Genomic DNA, 19,845 nt, shown 5'->3' with positions numbered 1-19,845 from the left:
TATAACGGACTTGTCCAATTTAAGGGACAGATACTCTTCCATTTTGTTTACGCTAAATCTGCATTTTTCTGCGACGTCTCGTTAGAAAAAGCACCCAATCTGCCATGAAAGGTATTAAAATTTGCATATTCATAAAAGAGTTAATCGTTATTCAATACAATGTTAACAACGTTAAGTCCAGGTGTGTTGAAGTGTGGTAAGTTTTCGAATATTTAATAGGTTTCATCCAACCATGTTATAGCGTTCATAAAAAAATGCTCGTCTTATTCTTAGCAGACATAAATTTTATGTGTCTTTTTTATTAACTTCTAAATTTTTGGAGTATTAGAATACGAAATTAATTACCGTTTGAGTGTGGTTGAACGTGTACGATTTCAGTTCTTTGTTTTCCATCCACCACGAAATTTTAGCTGGAGGTCGAGATCCATAGGTTTGGCAAGGTATCTCGTACTTTCTATCCGCAGAAAAAGGCTGGTTGCTGCTCAATATTTCCACTATCAAAGGTCGAACTGTAACAAAAAGACACTCTTAGTTTTCAAAGGAAACTATCATTTACAAATATCGACGTATAATTTTAATTAAAGCAGGGCGAGTGTTTCAAAACTTCTATACAACTTGGTGGAAAATAACAACTCTCGTACTAAATTAAAGCTTTAATTAAAAATAAACTAATAAATTTCAGAAATAAATTAATTCTTGCAAAGTTTAATTTAAACCGGCAAAAGTAATGTATTGCTAAAAATTGAAGAGAAATACAACGGTATGTAAATACAACTTTCGAATTTCAACGCAAACAATGTTATAAATATAACATAATTACTGCAGCTACGAAACACATTTTTAAATAGAGTTTTCCTAATATGATTAATTACCTGAAATCTGCTTGTTCCAACTTCATAATTGCGTTAACAATAAATCACTGTAATTCTGGAGTTTGCAATAAAAACACAAAAATTTATGATTTATTTGTGAAGGTATTTTCATTAGAAAATCGCATTTCGCATAAATAACGCCGCCTTAAAATAATTTCCCTTATTGTATAAATAATGAACCAACAGGTACTCGTAAACGAATTCGCGTTATTCTAAAACCGAAACGAATATTGAGCGATTGAATAAGATATTAGGAAGATGCGAAGGGTGTAAATCAAATTAGCTAAGCCACTGTGCATCTAAAGGGATAAAACCGTTTACAAAGGTCAAATTTATTGTGTTCCATTCGCTTTACGAAAATCTATACGTGACATATCCACGCGTCAGCGACACGTCTATACCTTCAATAATTTTCGACAAATCTTGCTTGATCTCAACGTGAGATTCATTTCCTGGTTCAATTACATGCGTCACACCAGCTTTTATATAAATTGGCTTGTGATGGTAGAATTTGTTTGAAGGCAACTTGGAGGAAGCAACTAAAATGAACTTGTACAAACCAGTATTGTTTGGTGCGGTCTACAGCTCAGCATGCTACGATCAGTTTAATCAAACAATAACTTTCGAAGTTAATTTATGAACTTCTTTATAATCGGTAGCGAATTGTTATGGATGGAGGTGAGCCATTTGGTTGCGGTTTCCTCCTGTACTAAAACATGTACTCCTTTCTAAATACACAATTTTTTAAAACAGTAGTTTTCACTCAAATTTGTTAGTAAGTAATGTAGTTGGAAGTTTGTTGTAGGATACAGGTAAATGTAAATAATAATTTTAAAAAATTACAAAACTTCACCCACATGGTGCTAAAATGTATGACGAGACACACAGGTACAATTAATATTCGTTGAACACGGACAGCAAAATATTGAAGTGCGCTAAGCTAAGCGTTAAGACGTGTTATTGTTGCTCTCGTTTTGGGCCCTGTTGCTCAAAGTAAATAATCGTTTCTAATTGTTGTGTTAACTACCATAAATAACATAAACTAGTATTATGCCTACTGGCAGTAAGTGTTTTGTTTGCAATCAAACTGTTAACCCGGATAAAGAGATCACATGTGATGAATGCAGACTGATAGTTCATTCCGTTTGTTCCGGTTTATCGCGCAATGAAGTGCTGTGTTTATCAAGTAAAGATAGGAACATCACCTATCAATGTCCAAAATGTAAAGCTCAACGTCAAGAAATTCGCGAACTGAAAGAGCTAATCACCGACCTTAAACTTGAGATAGAGTCCTTAAAGCAACGCGATTCCAAAAATAACGCGCAAATCTCGGCCGAAGAAATTATCCAGGAAACTTTTGAGCGTCAACGTCGATCATTCAATTTAATCATATATAACATCGACGAAAGTGTTTCTGAAGATAGGGATACGCGTATCACCAATGATTTGGATGCCGCTAAATCAATTATTTCTAAAACTTCTAATGTGTCTACTACTGATATCCGCGCGATCAGATTGGGAAAACGTCCTGTCGATGGTAAGAAACGTCCGTTAAAGGTTATCCTAAAGAATCCTGCTGATGTAATTGAGGTACTACGTAACAAATCTAAACTGGGATCGTTCAATTCGTCTGCTATCTCCATAAGTGCAGACCAAACTCCTCGCCAAAGGGAATTTTTGAGAAATCTTCGAGATGAGCTGCAAGGTAGAATCAACAAAGGGGAGAAAGATATTACAATTCGTTATGTGAACGGTGTACCGAAAATTGTTCGTGTAACAAAAAACTAAACCGTAGTTCTCCTGTTACGTGTCACTTCCAGAACGTCCGTGGGTTAAGAACCAAGTTGTCTAATTTTTATAACTTTCTAGCCGAACGCGAATTTGACTTTATCGGTGTCGTAGAAACTGCTCTATCCCATGACATTTCGAATTCTGAATTTGCACCGGATTGTTATAAGGTCTTTAGATGTGATCGCCAATTTGAAGTCACAAATAAAAAGTGGGGTGGTGGAACATTATTAGCTGTAAAAGAGAACATACATTGTAGATCAATTGATGTCAATGTTATTGTTAACACGTTACCTTCAATAGACATTGTAGGGTGTAAATGTAATTTTAGTACCCTAAGCTTGAGTATATTTGTCATCTACATACCACCTGATACTCGTAGTAGCGACTATAAGTTGTTTTTTGAGCTGTTCCAGCAGTACTGCTGCACACACGAGCACCTACTCATTTTGGGTGACTTCAACATACCCCAGTTTTGTAACCATGATATTTGTGATGTTAAATTTAACATAATTAACAATTACATGAATCTTTCAAATTTACATCAATTTAACGATATCAACAATCATTATAACAGGCTTTTAGATCTTGTAATTAGTAATCTAAGTTGTATAGTAATTAGAGATAGTAGTCCTTATATATCTGAAGATCTGCATCACCCTCCCTTAATTATCATGCCACATGTTGATCGTGCTTCCACGTTCTCAATTGCTTCCGATAGTGAATCTTATAACTTTTTCAAAGCTGATTTTCAAGGACTGTTCACTTCTTTATCTAATATCGACTGGACATTCCTTCGAAATTATGAAAATGTAGATATTGCATGCTCAGATTTTTATTGTCTGTTCTATGAGTTATGCGACAAGTTTGTTCCACGTACACGACATAAAGGCAAGCGGTTTTTCCCTAAATGGTTCACCCCAACGATCAAGAAAAATATCAAATTAAAATATATACTACTTAAAGAATATAGAAGAAACAACTCCATTATAGCACTGAACCATTATAAAACTTTGCGCAAATTAATTAAATCCCAAATTCGTCTAGCACACAAAGAGTATATAGATAATATTGAAACGTCTCTAGCCATTGACCCAAAACAATTGTGGTCTTTTGTAAAGACCAAAAATAATATTTCTAGGATCCCGGGTCAAATGAAACACGATGACGCACACTTTAACACGCCAAATGAAATCGTCAATGCTTTTATGTCTTATTTTACATCAGTCTACACCAGCTCTACTGGAATGTCTGGGGCAACAAACAACATTAACAACCTCCCGCCTATTCATTTACCCTACATTACCGATGCAATGGTGGCGACTGCTATTGATAGTTTAAAAAACAAACAAACTGCGGGTTTTGATAAAATACCTGTTTTTCTCCTAAAATTCTTAAAGAATATGCTAATATATCCCTTACGCGTCATATTTAATCTAGCACTCACTTCTTGTACATTTCCTACATATTGGAAGGTTGCCAAGATATGCCCTGTTCTCAAGTCAGGAGAAGCATCTGAAATTTCCAACTACCGTCCTATCAGTATCTTATCAAGTTTCTCAAAAGTGTTTGAGATAGTTATTTACAATTATATTTACCCCTCTGTTCGTAGCCTAATATCTCTACATCAACATGGCTTTATGCAAAAAAGATCAACGGTGACCAACTTGGCTTGTTTTACCGAGTATTGTACGCACGCTTTGGACGAATCTCAACAAGTTGACGTGATGTACGCAGATTTTTCTAAAGCGTTCGATACCATTGACCACCAAATAATAATTTACAAGTTGAAAAACTTTGGTTTTAACGATCATTTTCAAGCTTTCTTTAAGTCTTATCTAAAAGATCGCCGTCAGTTTGTGACGTATAATGGTTATAATTCCCATATGCTTCGAGCGAGTTCTGGTGTCCCTCAGGGGTCTAACCTTGGACCTCTGTTGTTCTTACTTTTTATAAATGACATATCCTCCGCTTTCTCTGTTAATCACCTCCTTTTCGCTGATGACCTTAAAATGTTCGTCAAAGTATCTTCAATAAAAGATTGTCTTGTAATGCAAGAAAACATAAATGCTCTAAGCAGATGGTGCCTACTAAATAAACTTAAATTAAATATTAACAAATGTAAAGTCTTAACGTTTTCAAGGAAACGCGAACCAATATGCTTCACGTACAATATTGATGGAATGATTTTAGACTGCGCGTCGCACATCAAGGATTTAGGTGTCATTTTTGATAATCAACTTAGTTTTAGATATCATATTCATTTCATCTGTTCATCTGCAATGCGTGTATTAGGTTTCATTATTAGAAATTGTAAATCCTTCACCAACGTTAACGCTCTGATTAGGTTATACTGTGCCCTTGTTCGCTCTAAACTTGAATATTGTGATCTTATATGGTATCCCGTTTATGAAGTATACAAGAATGATCTTGAAAACGTTCAACGTAAATTTCTCAAATATCTCTCGTTCAAAATTGATGGTTATTATCCTCCTCAAGGTGTTCCTCAAAAAGCTCTTTTGGAACGTTTTAGGCTTGATTCTTTACAGCATAGACGGGTAGCTAATAGCGTCAAATTTTTATATAAGCTCCTTCATAACGATATTGATTGTCCGGACCTTTTATCTCAGATTAAATTCTTGGTCCCATCATATCGAACAAGATGTCCTCTCACTTTTGTTTACCCGACTCCCAATACTAACCTCCTTCGTAAAGCTCCATTCTTTACAATGGCTCTCAACTTCAATGCAATTGGTCATAGTTGTGATATTAACTTCAATTCTCTGGCGTACATTTTACGTTTAGTACAAACACATTGTAGTGAATAGTATTATTTAGTAACCTAGGAGTAACGCTATACTTTGTTTATGGCTAGGTTTGTTTTTTTTTCTTTTTTTTGTCATAAGTATTATATTTATATGTTAGGAATTAACTTGTAGTCCTAATTGCTTCACTTCTCACTTATCACGGTTAAAACAAGTATTACTTTTTTTTTTCTTTTCTTTTTCTTTCTATAGTCATTATTCTGATTTTGTCACTGTAATTATTAAATTTTCTAATGTAGCTTAGCCACTAAGTGAATTTATAACTGAATATTGTTCAATTATGGACCCGAGTGTCTGTCGAACAATAAATTCCATTATTATTATTATTATTATTATTATTATTAAACGTTTCTTACTCATCTTTTTTTTGCTAAAATTTATACGAATATTTTCACTACGGTATGCTCCATTGAAAGTTAGGTTTTACGTCAAAAAAAAGTTGTTTGTTCAATCTAATACACCTACGCGCATCTCCCACCTAATTTATCGAATATTTCAATTCAGCGTTTGTGACCGTGTTTTATCCGAAAAGTATATTTATAATATTTAAACTTAAATTCGAACTGAAAACTTTGTTAATATAAGAACTCTTCGACTGATCATAAGATAAACGTATCCTCAATTCGCAAACGTATTACAGATTTCGTTAAAATGCGAAACTTTAGAGCCCAAATCGCACTACAATGAATAAAAAATCAACGAGGGCGTGTTTATTCAAGCATTCATTTTAAATCAGCTCTAGACGAGGAAATTATCTCACACTTTAGTAACACATATTAAGTATATTAAAGCTGTAGGGAAGCAGCACAATCGATAAAGGCTCACATTGCTTGTTTTTCAACCTGCTACCTATACCTCAACGCACTTTTCTCGGATTCGTACACAATGGAGTGAATATAATGCGCTGCAGTGGTGTATTCCTCTAAATTAGTGTCACAGTTTAAGTGATTGGTTTGGTTTTACGTAAATTTAATTTATAGTAACTTCTATCACAAGGCGTACGTTTTCCGGGACGAAACAAGGTAGTCAGGTGAGGTGTTAGCCTAAACTGGCCACTTCTAGAGCCTTGGAAAAAACTTTCCCACCGTGGTTCACACAATACCTTTATCCTATACGTATTTACAGCTATTAATGCAGAAAAAGTGTAAATGCACAATGTAACATAGCATGAAATTGATGTAGTAACCTTAATATTTATCCAAGGTGTTTATACCATCTGAATGAAACGTTAAGTAAAAATCGTGTAATTTGATCAACCATTTAATGTACATATTAATACAATTGCGCTTCATAACCGAAACAACTCAAATTGGCACATCAAAATATGGTTGGGCAAGTACATTGGAGGTTGTCCTTGAATCAGAAAATTCAGTACATCTAAATTAAATTGTGGATTACAATGTAAGTTTGTTGATTGCATCTTCATTTTGTAGACAAAAATTCTTCTCCTTATTTAAAATGTAAAGATACTGGATACATAAAATACCGCAATCCATTTAGTCCAGGGAATAGAGGGTTTTAACTTGCAAAATGAGAAGTAGTTCCAATTTCTTTTGCATGTCATAGACAGTCATCTGGTGGTTAAGAATCTAAGTTTTCGACCTCCCACCCCTTGTGCTTCCCCCGTACCACCCCCAAAACCCCTGAAATTTGGTTGGTTTCTTAGTTTTTCAATCATGTCTTTTTAATGGTTCACTTTAGAAAAAAATATTGTTATCAGAAATTGTAGACCATAAAATTCTACAGAACTTTGATATACACTACTTTTTTGTGAAATGTTTATTAAAAAAGATATAGAACTTGAGAGTTGGTTATATTTTGAAGAATTCTGAAGGGGGAGGGGGGATGAAGGATTTTAAGGATGAAGCTGAACTGAAGTGAGATAATTTTTTTGTTTCAAACGTATATTAGAAAGCCCTACAATCTCACAGTGATTCAAATATCCCCACTAGCAAGGGTTGAAAGTGGAATTATTATGCATCCCCTTTGGTAAGGGTGCAGCGTAGGGGATTTATACCACGATAAGTTCAACATATTTTCTCATAAAACTCTTAATTATAGAGATAAGGTATGAAATTTGGTTAAAACATCTACATAGAAATTTCAGAATTCTTCCAAATATAAGCAACTCTGAAGCTCTATACCGTTTTTAATAAACATTTCACAAAAAAGTAGTGTAAATCAAAGTTGTGTAGAATTTTATAGTCTACAATTTCTGATAACAATATTTTTTTGTGAAATGAATCTATAAAAAGATATGATTGAAAAACTAAAAAACCAACCAAATTTCTTTGGTTTTAAGGGTGGTACGGGGGAAGCACAAGGGGTGGGAGGTCGAAAACTTGGATTCCTAACCACCAGATCTTCTTTCATGACATGCAAAAAAAATTGTAACTACTTCTCGTTTTGCAGGAAATGGTCCATTTTCAGTCTCTATTTCCTGGACTAATTGTATTAGAGAGAAAAAACATAATTTGGAAGGAAATAATGACGTTCATAATTTCTACTACTACTCAGAGTAGCAAAATGACCTTGAATTTTACCCTCTTTTTTAAAAATCGGGCATGATTTAGAGGTAGAACTATAAGATCCTTGGTAATTTAGGCATTGGATGGGAATCTCACATGTTGTCCCTTGATGAAAAGCTTTACCACAAGTACATCGTTCAGGCTATTTGCATATAGAAGATGAATGTCCAAACCGTTAGAAATTATGTAAGGTCGAACCTTTCAGGGGTAGAAAGTGAGAACATGGTTGGCAGTATGTGTTTTAGATTGTAAAAATTGTAATGCGAAAGGTATGAGGTTGTTTGCTTTACCAAGCGGCGACAGAAATGCGCAAAGAGAACAATATTATGTTTATGTTAATATTATTCAATTAATCGCACCAATTTATCACTGAACAACAAGGTACATTTGAGTTCATTCATGTCACCATCCAATATCCTTAATCTCCATGTAAATTCTCTGGCTACAATTGTTAATGAAGTCAAAAATTTAGTAGGTGGTAATACAATCGACTTAAGGTCCACTCAAGCCGATGCGGAATGCATACCGATGCAGCGGTTCCCATGCATCTCTCTCGTTTTCTTTTCCTCACTTTCAGTCTCCCATCAGCTTGCTCGCCTGCACGTCCGTGCATCCAGCGTTGTGACGTATCTGTGTGCCTGTGCGTTACGTCAGTGGTTACGCTTTATGCGTGGCTTCAGATGATGAAAGTGATTTGTCGGCAACAGCTGTAAGATCATCATTTTTAGTGCTGAAAGTGTATCAAAAAGGCCTTCTATATGGCCTCAGGACATGTGGGAACGCAAAAAAGAAGTGTTTCCATGGTTAGATTGCAAAAAAGGTTTATTGGGCTGTACATTATATAGTTAAATTTCTCATCTGGTGCTTTTAAGGAACGTATTTCCATTTCTAAAGAATGGTGTGCATTTACAGTCACATTTAATGGGTCTAATAAGCCTATCCAATTAAGTTCTGTAAGAAAAAATTTTCGTTCACAAACAGTCGACAGGCCATTTGACAGCTGATGCCATATCTGCTAAAGCGGAAAAGGAAAATGTCTATGATAAAATGAACATGTCCAATCTCGAATCTACTATAAAAATATTGAGATCAGCATACTACTTGGCCAAAAATGATAGGCCTTTTTCTGGCCATTACAATGAAATTGTGAAAAGTCTCCATCGATCCCATGTGTGCAAAAAATTTTATTAAGTTCGAAAAAATGGATTTTCTGAATTTTTTAGCGAAACGGTTAATTTTATGATAAAAATAGCTCAGACAAAAATTGTAGATCATGCAATTGTATACAAAAAATGTCCTTACACCTTTTCTCCTAACATTCAGTATTTCTGAGAAAAAGCGATTCCAAAATTTACTCAAGTTGTATTCTCTGTACTATGCACACGATTCCACGCCACCTGTGAGGTAATGTACTTGACCCGTTTTTTTTAAGTGGTTTCCCCAGTAGGCCTACTCCATGGTCTATTTTATTTAATCCTAGTAGAATAATAGGTCTTCTCATTCAATTTATTCTTCTTTTTTGTCTTCTCTTTCTCCATAAACTTCTCCTTGTTTTTCTTCGTCTTCTTCCTGAGTCGAGGTAAATTGTTCAAACAGTGATACATCAGGTGTTTCGTCGTCGATGTAATGATCTGTCGAAGATTAAAAATTTGAACACGATTGGCCTTGACAACTGGTGCATGCTGGTGAACAAAATAAACCTACTATTTTTGCAGCCGCATTTCGAATTACACCCCTTTTTGCAGTTGGAAAAAAGTGTATTCTCTGGTGCAGGTTCCAAGAATTGGTTCCAAGACATTATCAATTAACTTCCAACCCCATTCTCTGGGTCCAGTTGATCACTGAGCCATACTTGAACCAAATAGTATACTCGATAAAAATTTTGTGTAACAGAAGCCGAGCCGTTTTTTTACAATTGGCGTTTCGACTTGGGTTTTCTCTGAAATTTTCTTATAGAATAGGTATAATTTGTTTAGGGGGGGTGCCATTTGACGAAGGTCAGTCAAAAATTATGTGACAGGTCTTAACCTGTGGCTCAATCCAAAAACTAGCCCCCTGTGCGATTTCTATAAAAAAAAAGGTTATAAGAGCGAAATCGTTAAAGTTAGGGGTATAACATGTTCCATAAAAAAATAAGTACTTTTCAACTGGACAGCACGCCTCTGGTGATCAAAAATATTTTAGAAACATGCCGGCAATTACCAAGAATGCGTTAAACACTATGAATAAAAACTAATAAATAATAATCACTAGCCCCAAATAAGTTTTTAAAATGGCCGGTAGTAATTGTAATTCTACAAATTCGACGTGACAAATATATCAAAATAGGCGATAGCGTGGAAAGTACATAAAAATAGACTCTAAAATCATGACAGGCGTATTTTAATACATCCGCTTTAGTTATGGAAATTAATTTTGCACAATACGGAATTGGGAACGTGCAAATACGGTTGATCACCTTTGCAGCCCAACTTCATAATCAATAGTGGGTAAAATTGTTGCAGAGTTAACGGTATTACAAATTTACAAAGTTCAACAGTTAGAAATGAAGGTTTAATCCAACTTTGCACAATCCCTCCCAGACTTGTTTATGCTCTGCATATAGCCGAACAATATACATTAATTTGGCCAATTATAGTGCGAAAAAATCTAGACCCAAAATAACATTTGTGAAAATGATGGAGCGGCAACCAATTTATGTTCTAGCCAACTAAACAAGAGTTAGGTTAATGAATGTGATATTCGAGCTACTTCTGAAGCAAGGCTGTTGAGGATATTTAAAATAATTTTCTGAAGCGTCAGATGTATTAGCATAAACAAACATTAACTTAAATAAAGTTGCTACTTTTGAACTTATGCAATTTATATAACCAAACTTTAGTTTTCATTCATTTACCGTAACTAATTATAAAGACATAAAGTACAAATGCGGGTAGGTTATCGAAGTTAATGCCAAATTGCTTTAATAACTTCGAACAATTATTTCTAAAGGTATTCATGGTGTGTTATTGAAATCATTTTCCACAACAAGGTCTACATTTCCCAAATATAAATGAAAGTTAGGGTACTGGCGTTTTACAAACAATAAACTCGTAATATCACATTTCTACGTATTTGTCCTCCAATTGTTTCACAGTAAGTCGATAATTTTATATAAACCATGTAACAAACGTAGTGATGTAGCAGCTAACTCATCTATGCGACAGGCCTAAGTTATCTGTGTCAATTTTGGAGTCAATGATAACAGAAGCAGAGAGGATGAATAGAAAGGTTTGCCTTCCACTATCCACCAGCTTTAAACTATCATTTCCCAAGTGTACGGAAAAGTGGACGAAACATAAAAAGCCTGGAAGCCAATCTCTTTCATTACAGACCTCTTCAGAACCGAACGTCACATTAGGTTCAATGGATGCCGCCCGCGGCATCTTGGTTAGTGTCGAGTTTTTGAATGGGGGCCCGCACCCTGGCTGGACTTGTTCTTGAATAAAGACAATATTTGAATATGCGAGCACAAGAACTACTTTTATTCGAGGTGTCTACATTCAAAATTTCATTTAAATATCTTAACAAAGTAAAAAAAACGCAAAACAAATTTTTTGCTTCAGCATTAGTTTTACTTTTATTCGAGGTGCCTACATACAAAATTTCATGCAATTCGGTTCATAAGCGTCGTAACATGCTTGTAATGCTATCAAAGCAGATGTGCGAGAATTTTAGATTGGAATTAACAAAACAATTGAGCATTGTTAAGAAAGCACCGTATCGACGGTATACGCGACTTTTCCTTCATCTACCAATCACGGCCGAGTCCGGCCTCTTGATGCGACACCGTTGTCTTTTGCCTTTCAATGAAATGCGTACCCATTACGAAAACACAAACATTTCCAATGTTTAAATTGGGTACTTTGCACACGATTTCTATACACAATATCAGATATGGAGCCATCAACTCTGTCCAGTGGGTTTTGTGTAATAGGTATTGTATATTCACGAGGTGAAATTATGATACAAATTAATATGAATAGCTCCAGGTTGGTGTTCATTTCACAAAATGGTTCTAAACGGTTCTAAATCCACAAAATGAATGCGGCAACATCCCATGTTGTCTTCGTGTTCCTACTATCGCCGGTTAAAATCCCAAAAATCGAAACAAATACCTAGATAATCGAATATGCTATGTCGGCAGGGAAAACTGTCGATCCCTCCATGAAGTCAGCCGAATTTTATAAAAGGTTGCTTAGAGGGGATCTTTTTGTCTCTGGTGTTTTAACCGAAATGTAAGATCTTTTTGCCTTTTCTGTTTTGATACTTTCCGCACATTTATTTTGCATTCATATCGTTTGATTTTGCTTTTACATTAAGTTTATCGCACCGTATTGCTCTTTCTTGCACAGTAACTTCTACCGCTCCGTTTAATTTGCAAAGTAAGCTTTTTACTACTTTCTGTTGCATTAATTATAGGGCGAGGGGGGATATTATTTCGTTTCCTGCATTTTATTTCCCGTAGACCCCGGCTAATTAATTTGTGTTTTGTTGCTTTCATTCCCGCTAGCGAGTTTGCGTAGTTTTGTTTTAGTTTTTCCAAAGTGACCGCCGCCAATTTCTGAACTCGTTTTCCTGAAGCTGCTGCATACTCTGATTGAGTACCCTAGGCTTCCGAGACCGTCCCGCAAATCAGGGGCAAGGCCGTATCACTTGGCGGCTCTCGAGTCTGTCCGTTCCGCTGACATCACATCCAGGTTGCTGCTACTTTCGTAGCGATCCAAACCGGGTTTTTATGTAGGTAAAGTGATTCGAAATCTGCAAAATACCACCATTGTATATGTCACTTTCCACCCCTGTCAATCCCTATTCAGCTATTTTGATTATTTTCCCCGATTTCATATCACTTTACATACATTAAAAACGGGTTTAGATAGGGAACTAATTTTTTTTGTCAAAAAATATTATATAGAATCTTCGTATCTGGAGGCCGTTTTCATTGTGAAAAATGAAAATAAATACAAAACTTTTTTAAAACTTATACTTCATTTCCTAGTCCGGAAACCAAAAAGCTCACAATTTACCCGTCGAAGTGACGAAATAAAAGAGACACTACACAGGTTCGTAATCCCTTACGACAGAAAAAAGACTAAAATTAAGAAGATCAAAATACAAAAAGGAAGGTCTAGTGATAGAAGGGCAGCGAGAAAATTAACAAACCTTAAATTTAAACAAACTCCGAATTCTAGAACCAATTGTTAAACAAAATTTGATAGTGTAAGAAAATATGCAAGTGGCAACGGTAACATTTTATTTTTAAAAAACCTGTATTGTGTTGTAAAATTCCTTCGTTAGATGTCCCCAGCCCTGGAAATTAAATTCCTTCTCAATCTCCCACCTGTTTTGTGCTTCTCTTTGCCTCTATAAATGTGTGATTGTTAAGACTTCGTGGAACTTAATTCCTACACCTCTTACCGACCAGAAACCAGAACCAGATTCCATACCCAAGCATTATTACATCCTAGATTAAAAACATTAGGTACACACGATACAAACATTAACAAATCAATAGCCCAGCATGCGCTTGCGGAGAGGAATAGCAAACAGTGAACACTGAACTTTTTGGGGCAACATTTAATTTTAGCCGGCTCGTGTGGCGCCGTTCAGTTAAAGCTGGACTGTGGTGCCACGATTCCCTGGTTCGAATCCGGGTTCGGGCATGGATATTTGTAAATGTATAGTAGGGGGTTGGTAGAGCAGCCTTGGCTGAAACCCCGCCCACTCAAAAATAAAGGCAAAATAAAAAAACTCATGGAAACGAAACAGGGTACACATGCCAAGGCCTCTACGTGGCTACAGACAGAACAACGAAGTCTAGATAACTACAGTCCGTTAATTCTATCCTAGTGTTAAGCATGATGAGAAAAATTAAAACAAAAGTAAACATTTTGGGAATTGTTGGAGTGTATCATTTTGAAAGGCGAGAGCGGGCTATGCGCATATGAGCAATTTAGATTCTGCAGGAGGAGTCAGTTTGGCTCAGGTGTAATTAATAGAATATGAATAGTGGAGATGCGTCTTCTTAGACTTCTTAGCTGCCGGTTCCTGTATTTACCTTATAAAAATACAGGGACTTTTTTTTTTAATGCGAACATAAGAGTTTGCAGGCAATGTAATTTCCCTATGTTTGATTTAAAAAAAAACACATCAATCTATGAGTGTGCGCGGTTCACGTTCCCGAAACGCGCAACTTGTGTGACTATGAACAGCAACTCTATAGTCTTTATGATGAAGAGCACTCGGTAAGATTTTTTTAAAGAAGCCATGTGAGGCCATAGCAACTTTAAGATACATTTTTCTTAAACTTACGATAAATTGACCTCACAGGCCACGCACTGACACGACAACTGACCAACCTTCAATTATTTGTAGGTCATTATGCACCTGATATTCTACTAATTTGATCTATTCAATACATAAATGAAGAAAATAAATACCGAAAACAATTACAATAAATGTTCGAAGTTCTAAGCAATAACCTAACCGATTTCGTAATTAAATTGGACGGGGGTATTTTTAAAAATGTGACAGCTGTCAATTGTATCTACTACTCATTTGAACTACTCAATAGATTGATGTGTTTTTTTTTAAATCGAACATAAGGAAATTACATTGCATGCAAACTCCTATGTTCGCATTTAAAACAATTCACTGTATATTGTAAATTATATTCATGGCTAAATTATGAAAAAGCTTTTTTGGAAGATAAAAGACAACCAATCACCTTTTATCGCATTAATACCGCGTATTAGAAGGGTTGATAAATTTGTAACGGGTAAATTCATTACGTAGTAATTGAAGTAAAACATTAGATAGACTAATTTGAGTTGTTAATAATGAAATGTAATTAGAAGTATATTATAAAAATGGAAAAGGGCGTAAGCTAGACTAGATTATTAATAAAAGTGTGTAATTAACGTATATTTATAGAATAAAGATGAAGGTAATATTAGAGCTGCCTAACGCAAGCTAATGAATTTCTTAAATAAATCAGTACTTGACGTTGACGAACCTTCAAACATCACGTGCTACGTTACATGTGATTTTGATCACTTCATAATTAATCCCAGATTGTTCCGTACCTAATTTACCAGCTCATCAAATAATTTGACTGAATTGAGTATGTTTGAACAAAAATGTAGGAACAAACGCTTTAGTACATTTTTGCAAATTTCATTTATTATTTACTACACCCACAAACATTTTATGGAAATTTCGTATAAATAAATTCAAAAGTTCTGTATTACAAATTTTAAGGTAGCATGATATTTAACAATATGTAAACGTTGCGTCATTTATTTACATACACAAATAAAAACTGTCATTTATATGCTTTCATATTAACACATACAAATTTTGCCTCACTAATTATGTAGTACCTTTACTATTTAATATTTTAATTAATTCGGTACATGAAATTATTTCCCCGTTTATTTTATTTACATATTCGTACCGTAAGTATTAATTTTTTTAAGTGTTTTTAAGAGTTAAATGAAACGCATGTAACTATAATTTTGTGAAGTAAGGTAAAAATAGTGTCATCAAACCACTACGACTTTAATATTCAATGAACCGCAAGAAACGTGTTATACTCAAAAATAACATTTGCGCATGCGCGACCACTTTTTGGTGGGACATCGTGTATATCATCGAATAACATACGTGATTTCCACTATAAAATGCGATAACTGGTTGCCACCTAGCAAGTTGTGCGAAAACATTGTCTATACAGTTTTCTGAGTGGGCGGGGTTTCAGTCAAGGCTGCTCTACCAACCCAACCCATTATACATTTACAAATATCCATGCCGGAATCCGGATTCGACTCAGGGACCCTTAGCACCACAGTTCAGCTTTAACTGAACTGCACCAAACCGCCGGCCGGCTCAAGTCGAGCTAACCCGGCCGGCATGGATTTGTTCCTGCAAAATCCACAGTAACCAAATTATCGGTCTTCCCTATATGCGCAACAATCTAAGTAACAGGTTGACGTAATATACACTGATTTTGAGAAAGTTTTTGATAAAGTTTAAGCACCGCTGAACTGGATTGTTTGCTTCCTACTTAAAGTCGCGCAAATTTGCGGTTGGAGAGGTAGTTTTGCAGTAGGCGGCTACGTGCGATGATTGATATGACTGTTTTTATACTAGAAGAGCAATAATGCCTTGTAGCTTTATTAAACTTCAAATAATTAGTTGTTTAATGTTGTTAAGTTTAATTTTTTTGACAAAAAACTGTTCTTTTTTAGCCTATTGAAATCTTTACAGCAACCAATTTGTCAACGAACTTGAAAAAATGAAAGATTGGCTTTTGTTTACTTATCGTGGATTTTTTTGTTTGTCATACACTTTCAATCACATTTGTTTAATCTACATGCAGCATATTCCAATACTTGTGGAATCACAAAACATCCCATTTTCCCTGTCTGGTGAGAAAATGAAATTATGCAAGTTATCGATTACAAAAACTAACACCTCTTAGTAACGAATATTTTATGCATTATGACTAAGGTATTTTTCTGTAAATTTGTATAATACAATTTTAAGTACTGTCCATCACAGGCTGTATTAACTTTAATTTTTATACAATTCCAACACAGTGGGTCTCACCGAAGTTTTATGTTTAATTTGTTTATGAGACAATCACAAAAATAGGCCGTAATCAATTTTATTTCTGCTTGTGGTCCCGAGCTTTATCGCGGTGGTATGCGTCTCGATTGATTCGCACAATTTCGTCGTTTGAAGGGTAGACAGCTGAATTATATAAATAGTAGAGCAACCGAATCCACATCAAGGATATAAAGGAACGTTACACGCAATTGCATTCTACGCAAGTGTATAACCATTTCGGAAAGGATGTTTAATAATTTATAGTTTCGTTTCAAGCTGCAATCATACTAAAATTTCGCGTTTTATAATAAATTACTTGTTAACTGTGTTACATAAAAAACGCTAGGAACATTTTTAGTGCAGTTGGCAACTCCATCGGCTTGTTGGCTGTTTGCATATAATTACTATATGAAACTTCTAAGCTAACCTAAACAATTTATTTGTTTAAAAGTATTGGTGTAAATAGCATAAAACATTAGGAAGACTCGGCCTGGAATTGTGAGTAAACCCCATGTGTTTTTCAATGAACATTCGGATCATTTAAAAAAGAGAAGACAGTTTTTTCGGAAAACGCTCGCAATAAACGAGAAAGCTCTATTGGCGGATGACACCATGCGGGGCGGCATGTAAACAGAAACAAGAGATTAATTGATTGTAACGTTGTTTTTTTAATAATTTAAAAGTGTTGTAAAATTCCAAATTTATATTCTATTTATTTAGCTTTCGATTCTTATTTCAGTTAACTGATCTTTTTACGCCATCTATGTATTTCCTTTGCAAACCCGTTTAGTTTAGAGTTAGTTAGTGGAGTATTATAGGTTTAATTTGCAATAGTTCTTTATTTCGCCACTAGAGGCCCACCGAGTGTACCTTTCTGCACTTCATTCTATCCCTTCTTCTTTAATTTTGTCTTGCCTACAAGGCGCATTTGTTCCTTTCAGAGAACATTCTGCATGAAAATTTGTCTTACCACGCCATTTCTGTTTCTGTACATATGTCTACCTGAAAAAGAGCTTTTTGTAGTAGATATTATCATATTTCTTCAGAGTTTTTCTCTATTTCTGATGTGTTGTTGCTGCTCCTTTGAGTACGCTTAGCGAATTTATATTTGCAAGTAGTTAGCTGCGAGTATGTACAGATATGACAACATTATTCTTAACACGTAATTTTTTAGGGCTTGTCTTCTCTCATTGTTCTCTCCTAAGCTTTTCATCGTTCTCTCTCCTAATTTTCTCTCCTGGGTTACTTTTTCGTTATTATTTCGTATTTCGACTTACATCGACGCAAAACCTAGATGACTTCGCATGTTTACATCGACCCGCCATCTTAAGTAGATTGACATTGGCGACGTCACACTACATTACCTACTTTGAAAGATTTGCACCTGGAGAAGTATTTGTTCCTGAATAACAGCAAGTATTAACGAAACCTTTTGGTGATTACTGCTCTTGTGAATTACTTAGATATTTCTGATTCTACGTACATTACTTTCGTCGTTACAGAAGAATACATACAGATTCATTCACGTTAGTTTGATTACATTGTATCCTTCAGATTTGTTTGTTATACGAAGATATTTTGTTCCCTGTGCATTGTAATTAGTTTTTGAAGTTACCGAGACCTATTCTGGAACCGGAAGACCTGCCTCCGAGGCCGTGGCGAACATTGGAATGGTATTGTGTCCCACACCTAATCGCCATCAATCAAATAAACAACTAAAATCTTTCCAAATCGCTTGGCCTTGTTTACTAACAACGCCACGTGCAAAATAACGAATGTAGGTGTTTGGAGTTCGGGCAATGGGGGTGGAAATAGCGAGCGACGGCAGAGAACAACGATGTGGAGCTTATGAAAGGAGGCGATGGCTTTCTTAAATACAAAAAATGGGAATAAACGCGGCTGTTTTTCTTTCGGATCGACTGTAAAAGCGTATGTCATTGTTGCGTTACATTTAACTGGCAATGTCGTCGAATATCGTCGCCAATTGTTGTGTATTAAATAAGCGATTCCAATTTAATATAACGTGACAGACAATTCTAATTTTTTTATATAAACAAGTAACTAAGGAGCAGATCACGGTTTGCCAACTTTCGATATTGGATGATTGAAATAGATATACGACATTCTTTATTATCATTAGATCATTAAGAAATAGCCAATATATCTACTGAAAATCGTCTGTGCGATTCTTCGTATCTTGTTCGGATCTCGGGGACCATTAAAACTATTGTTAAATTGGAACCACATGGGTTCTGGGGAGCAATGGAAACGGTACAATTGTTACACAACATTTAAGTTGAATAGCAGTTTTTTTTATTCGACAATTTGCTCGGGAAGCAAACATGAATTCTGCTAGAGTTGATGCATATTAATACAATGGCACCCTGTTTTACATGTACCTAAAATACATTCCCCTTTTGATTTTAATCATAGGTACCTTACATAATTCATGTGACATAATTGCTATATATCATTTTTCTGTCACTAGTCAGAAATACGTATGGCAATTATAATATTGAAATGTGCACTTCTTTGTTTCTTTGTGTTGAAAGCTTGTAAGTGCCGCGCATACTTTTACGAACTTCCGCCGCATCAGCTGAAGTGTTATAATTATGTAATCTAAGCGTCTCTACGCGCTTTGTTTATTGACGAAAACGGTCGCACGTCTCGTACCCTACCCGTATAAAATAAATATGTTACATTCAGCAGTTATTCACGTTTACAAAGAAATATAAACGATCAAAGCATGAATTCGCGACATGAATTAAACAACGATCCGAGCAAGTGACATCATTAAAGTGAATAACGGGAAAGTGGCCAACGCCCCGGGAGCTTTCCTTTTTTGTACAATAGTTGAAATAGTTTTCCACGTTATCATTAACATATATGAGTCCTAAAAGGGCTTTTACCGTGGGTAATCACCGAACCATTAAACTGGAAACGATAACACCTACACAAAATATACTTAAAACTCCGAAACTAACTTTTCCTTGAATTCATTACATTTTAATGTATCTCTGAGTTTACAAAAAATTGGGATTCTAAATTCGATAGAAGTTGGAAAAGTAAAAGATATGAAAACTGACGCTGCCAAACTACCGAAACGTATAATAACAATAAACAAAGCTTTAGCACAGGTATTTTATAAGAGTCTGGAAAGTTTATGGAGAAAGCTTCGAGACG

At 35.2% G+C, this 19,845-nt stretch overlaps 1 protein-coding gene across 1 annotated transcript in view; it reads right to left on the bottom strand.

The window, feature by feature from the left end:
- LOC116166292 (nephrin-like) overlaps positions 1–19,845 on the bottom strand; it is a 124,084-nt gene that overhangs the window by 53,296 nt on the left and 50,943 nt on the right. The window contains exon 4 of the mRNA XM_031481213.1: positions 346–509. Coding sequence (XP_031337073.1) covers positions 346–509 — 164 coding nt within the window. The remainder of the gene's footprint in view (positions 1–345; positions 510–19,845) is intronic.

This window comes from Photinus pyralis, unplaced genomic scaffold (genome assembly GCF_008802855.1).
Source record: "Photinus pyralis isolate 1611_PpyrPB1 unplaced genomic scaffold, Ppyr1.3 Ppyr1.4_LG1, whole genome shotgun sequence".
NCBI lineage: Eukaryota > Metazoa > Arthropoda > Insecta > Coleoptera > Lampyridae > Photinus > Photinus pyralis.
This window is presented reverse-complemented; position numbering and strand designations above follow the sequence as displayed.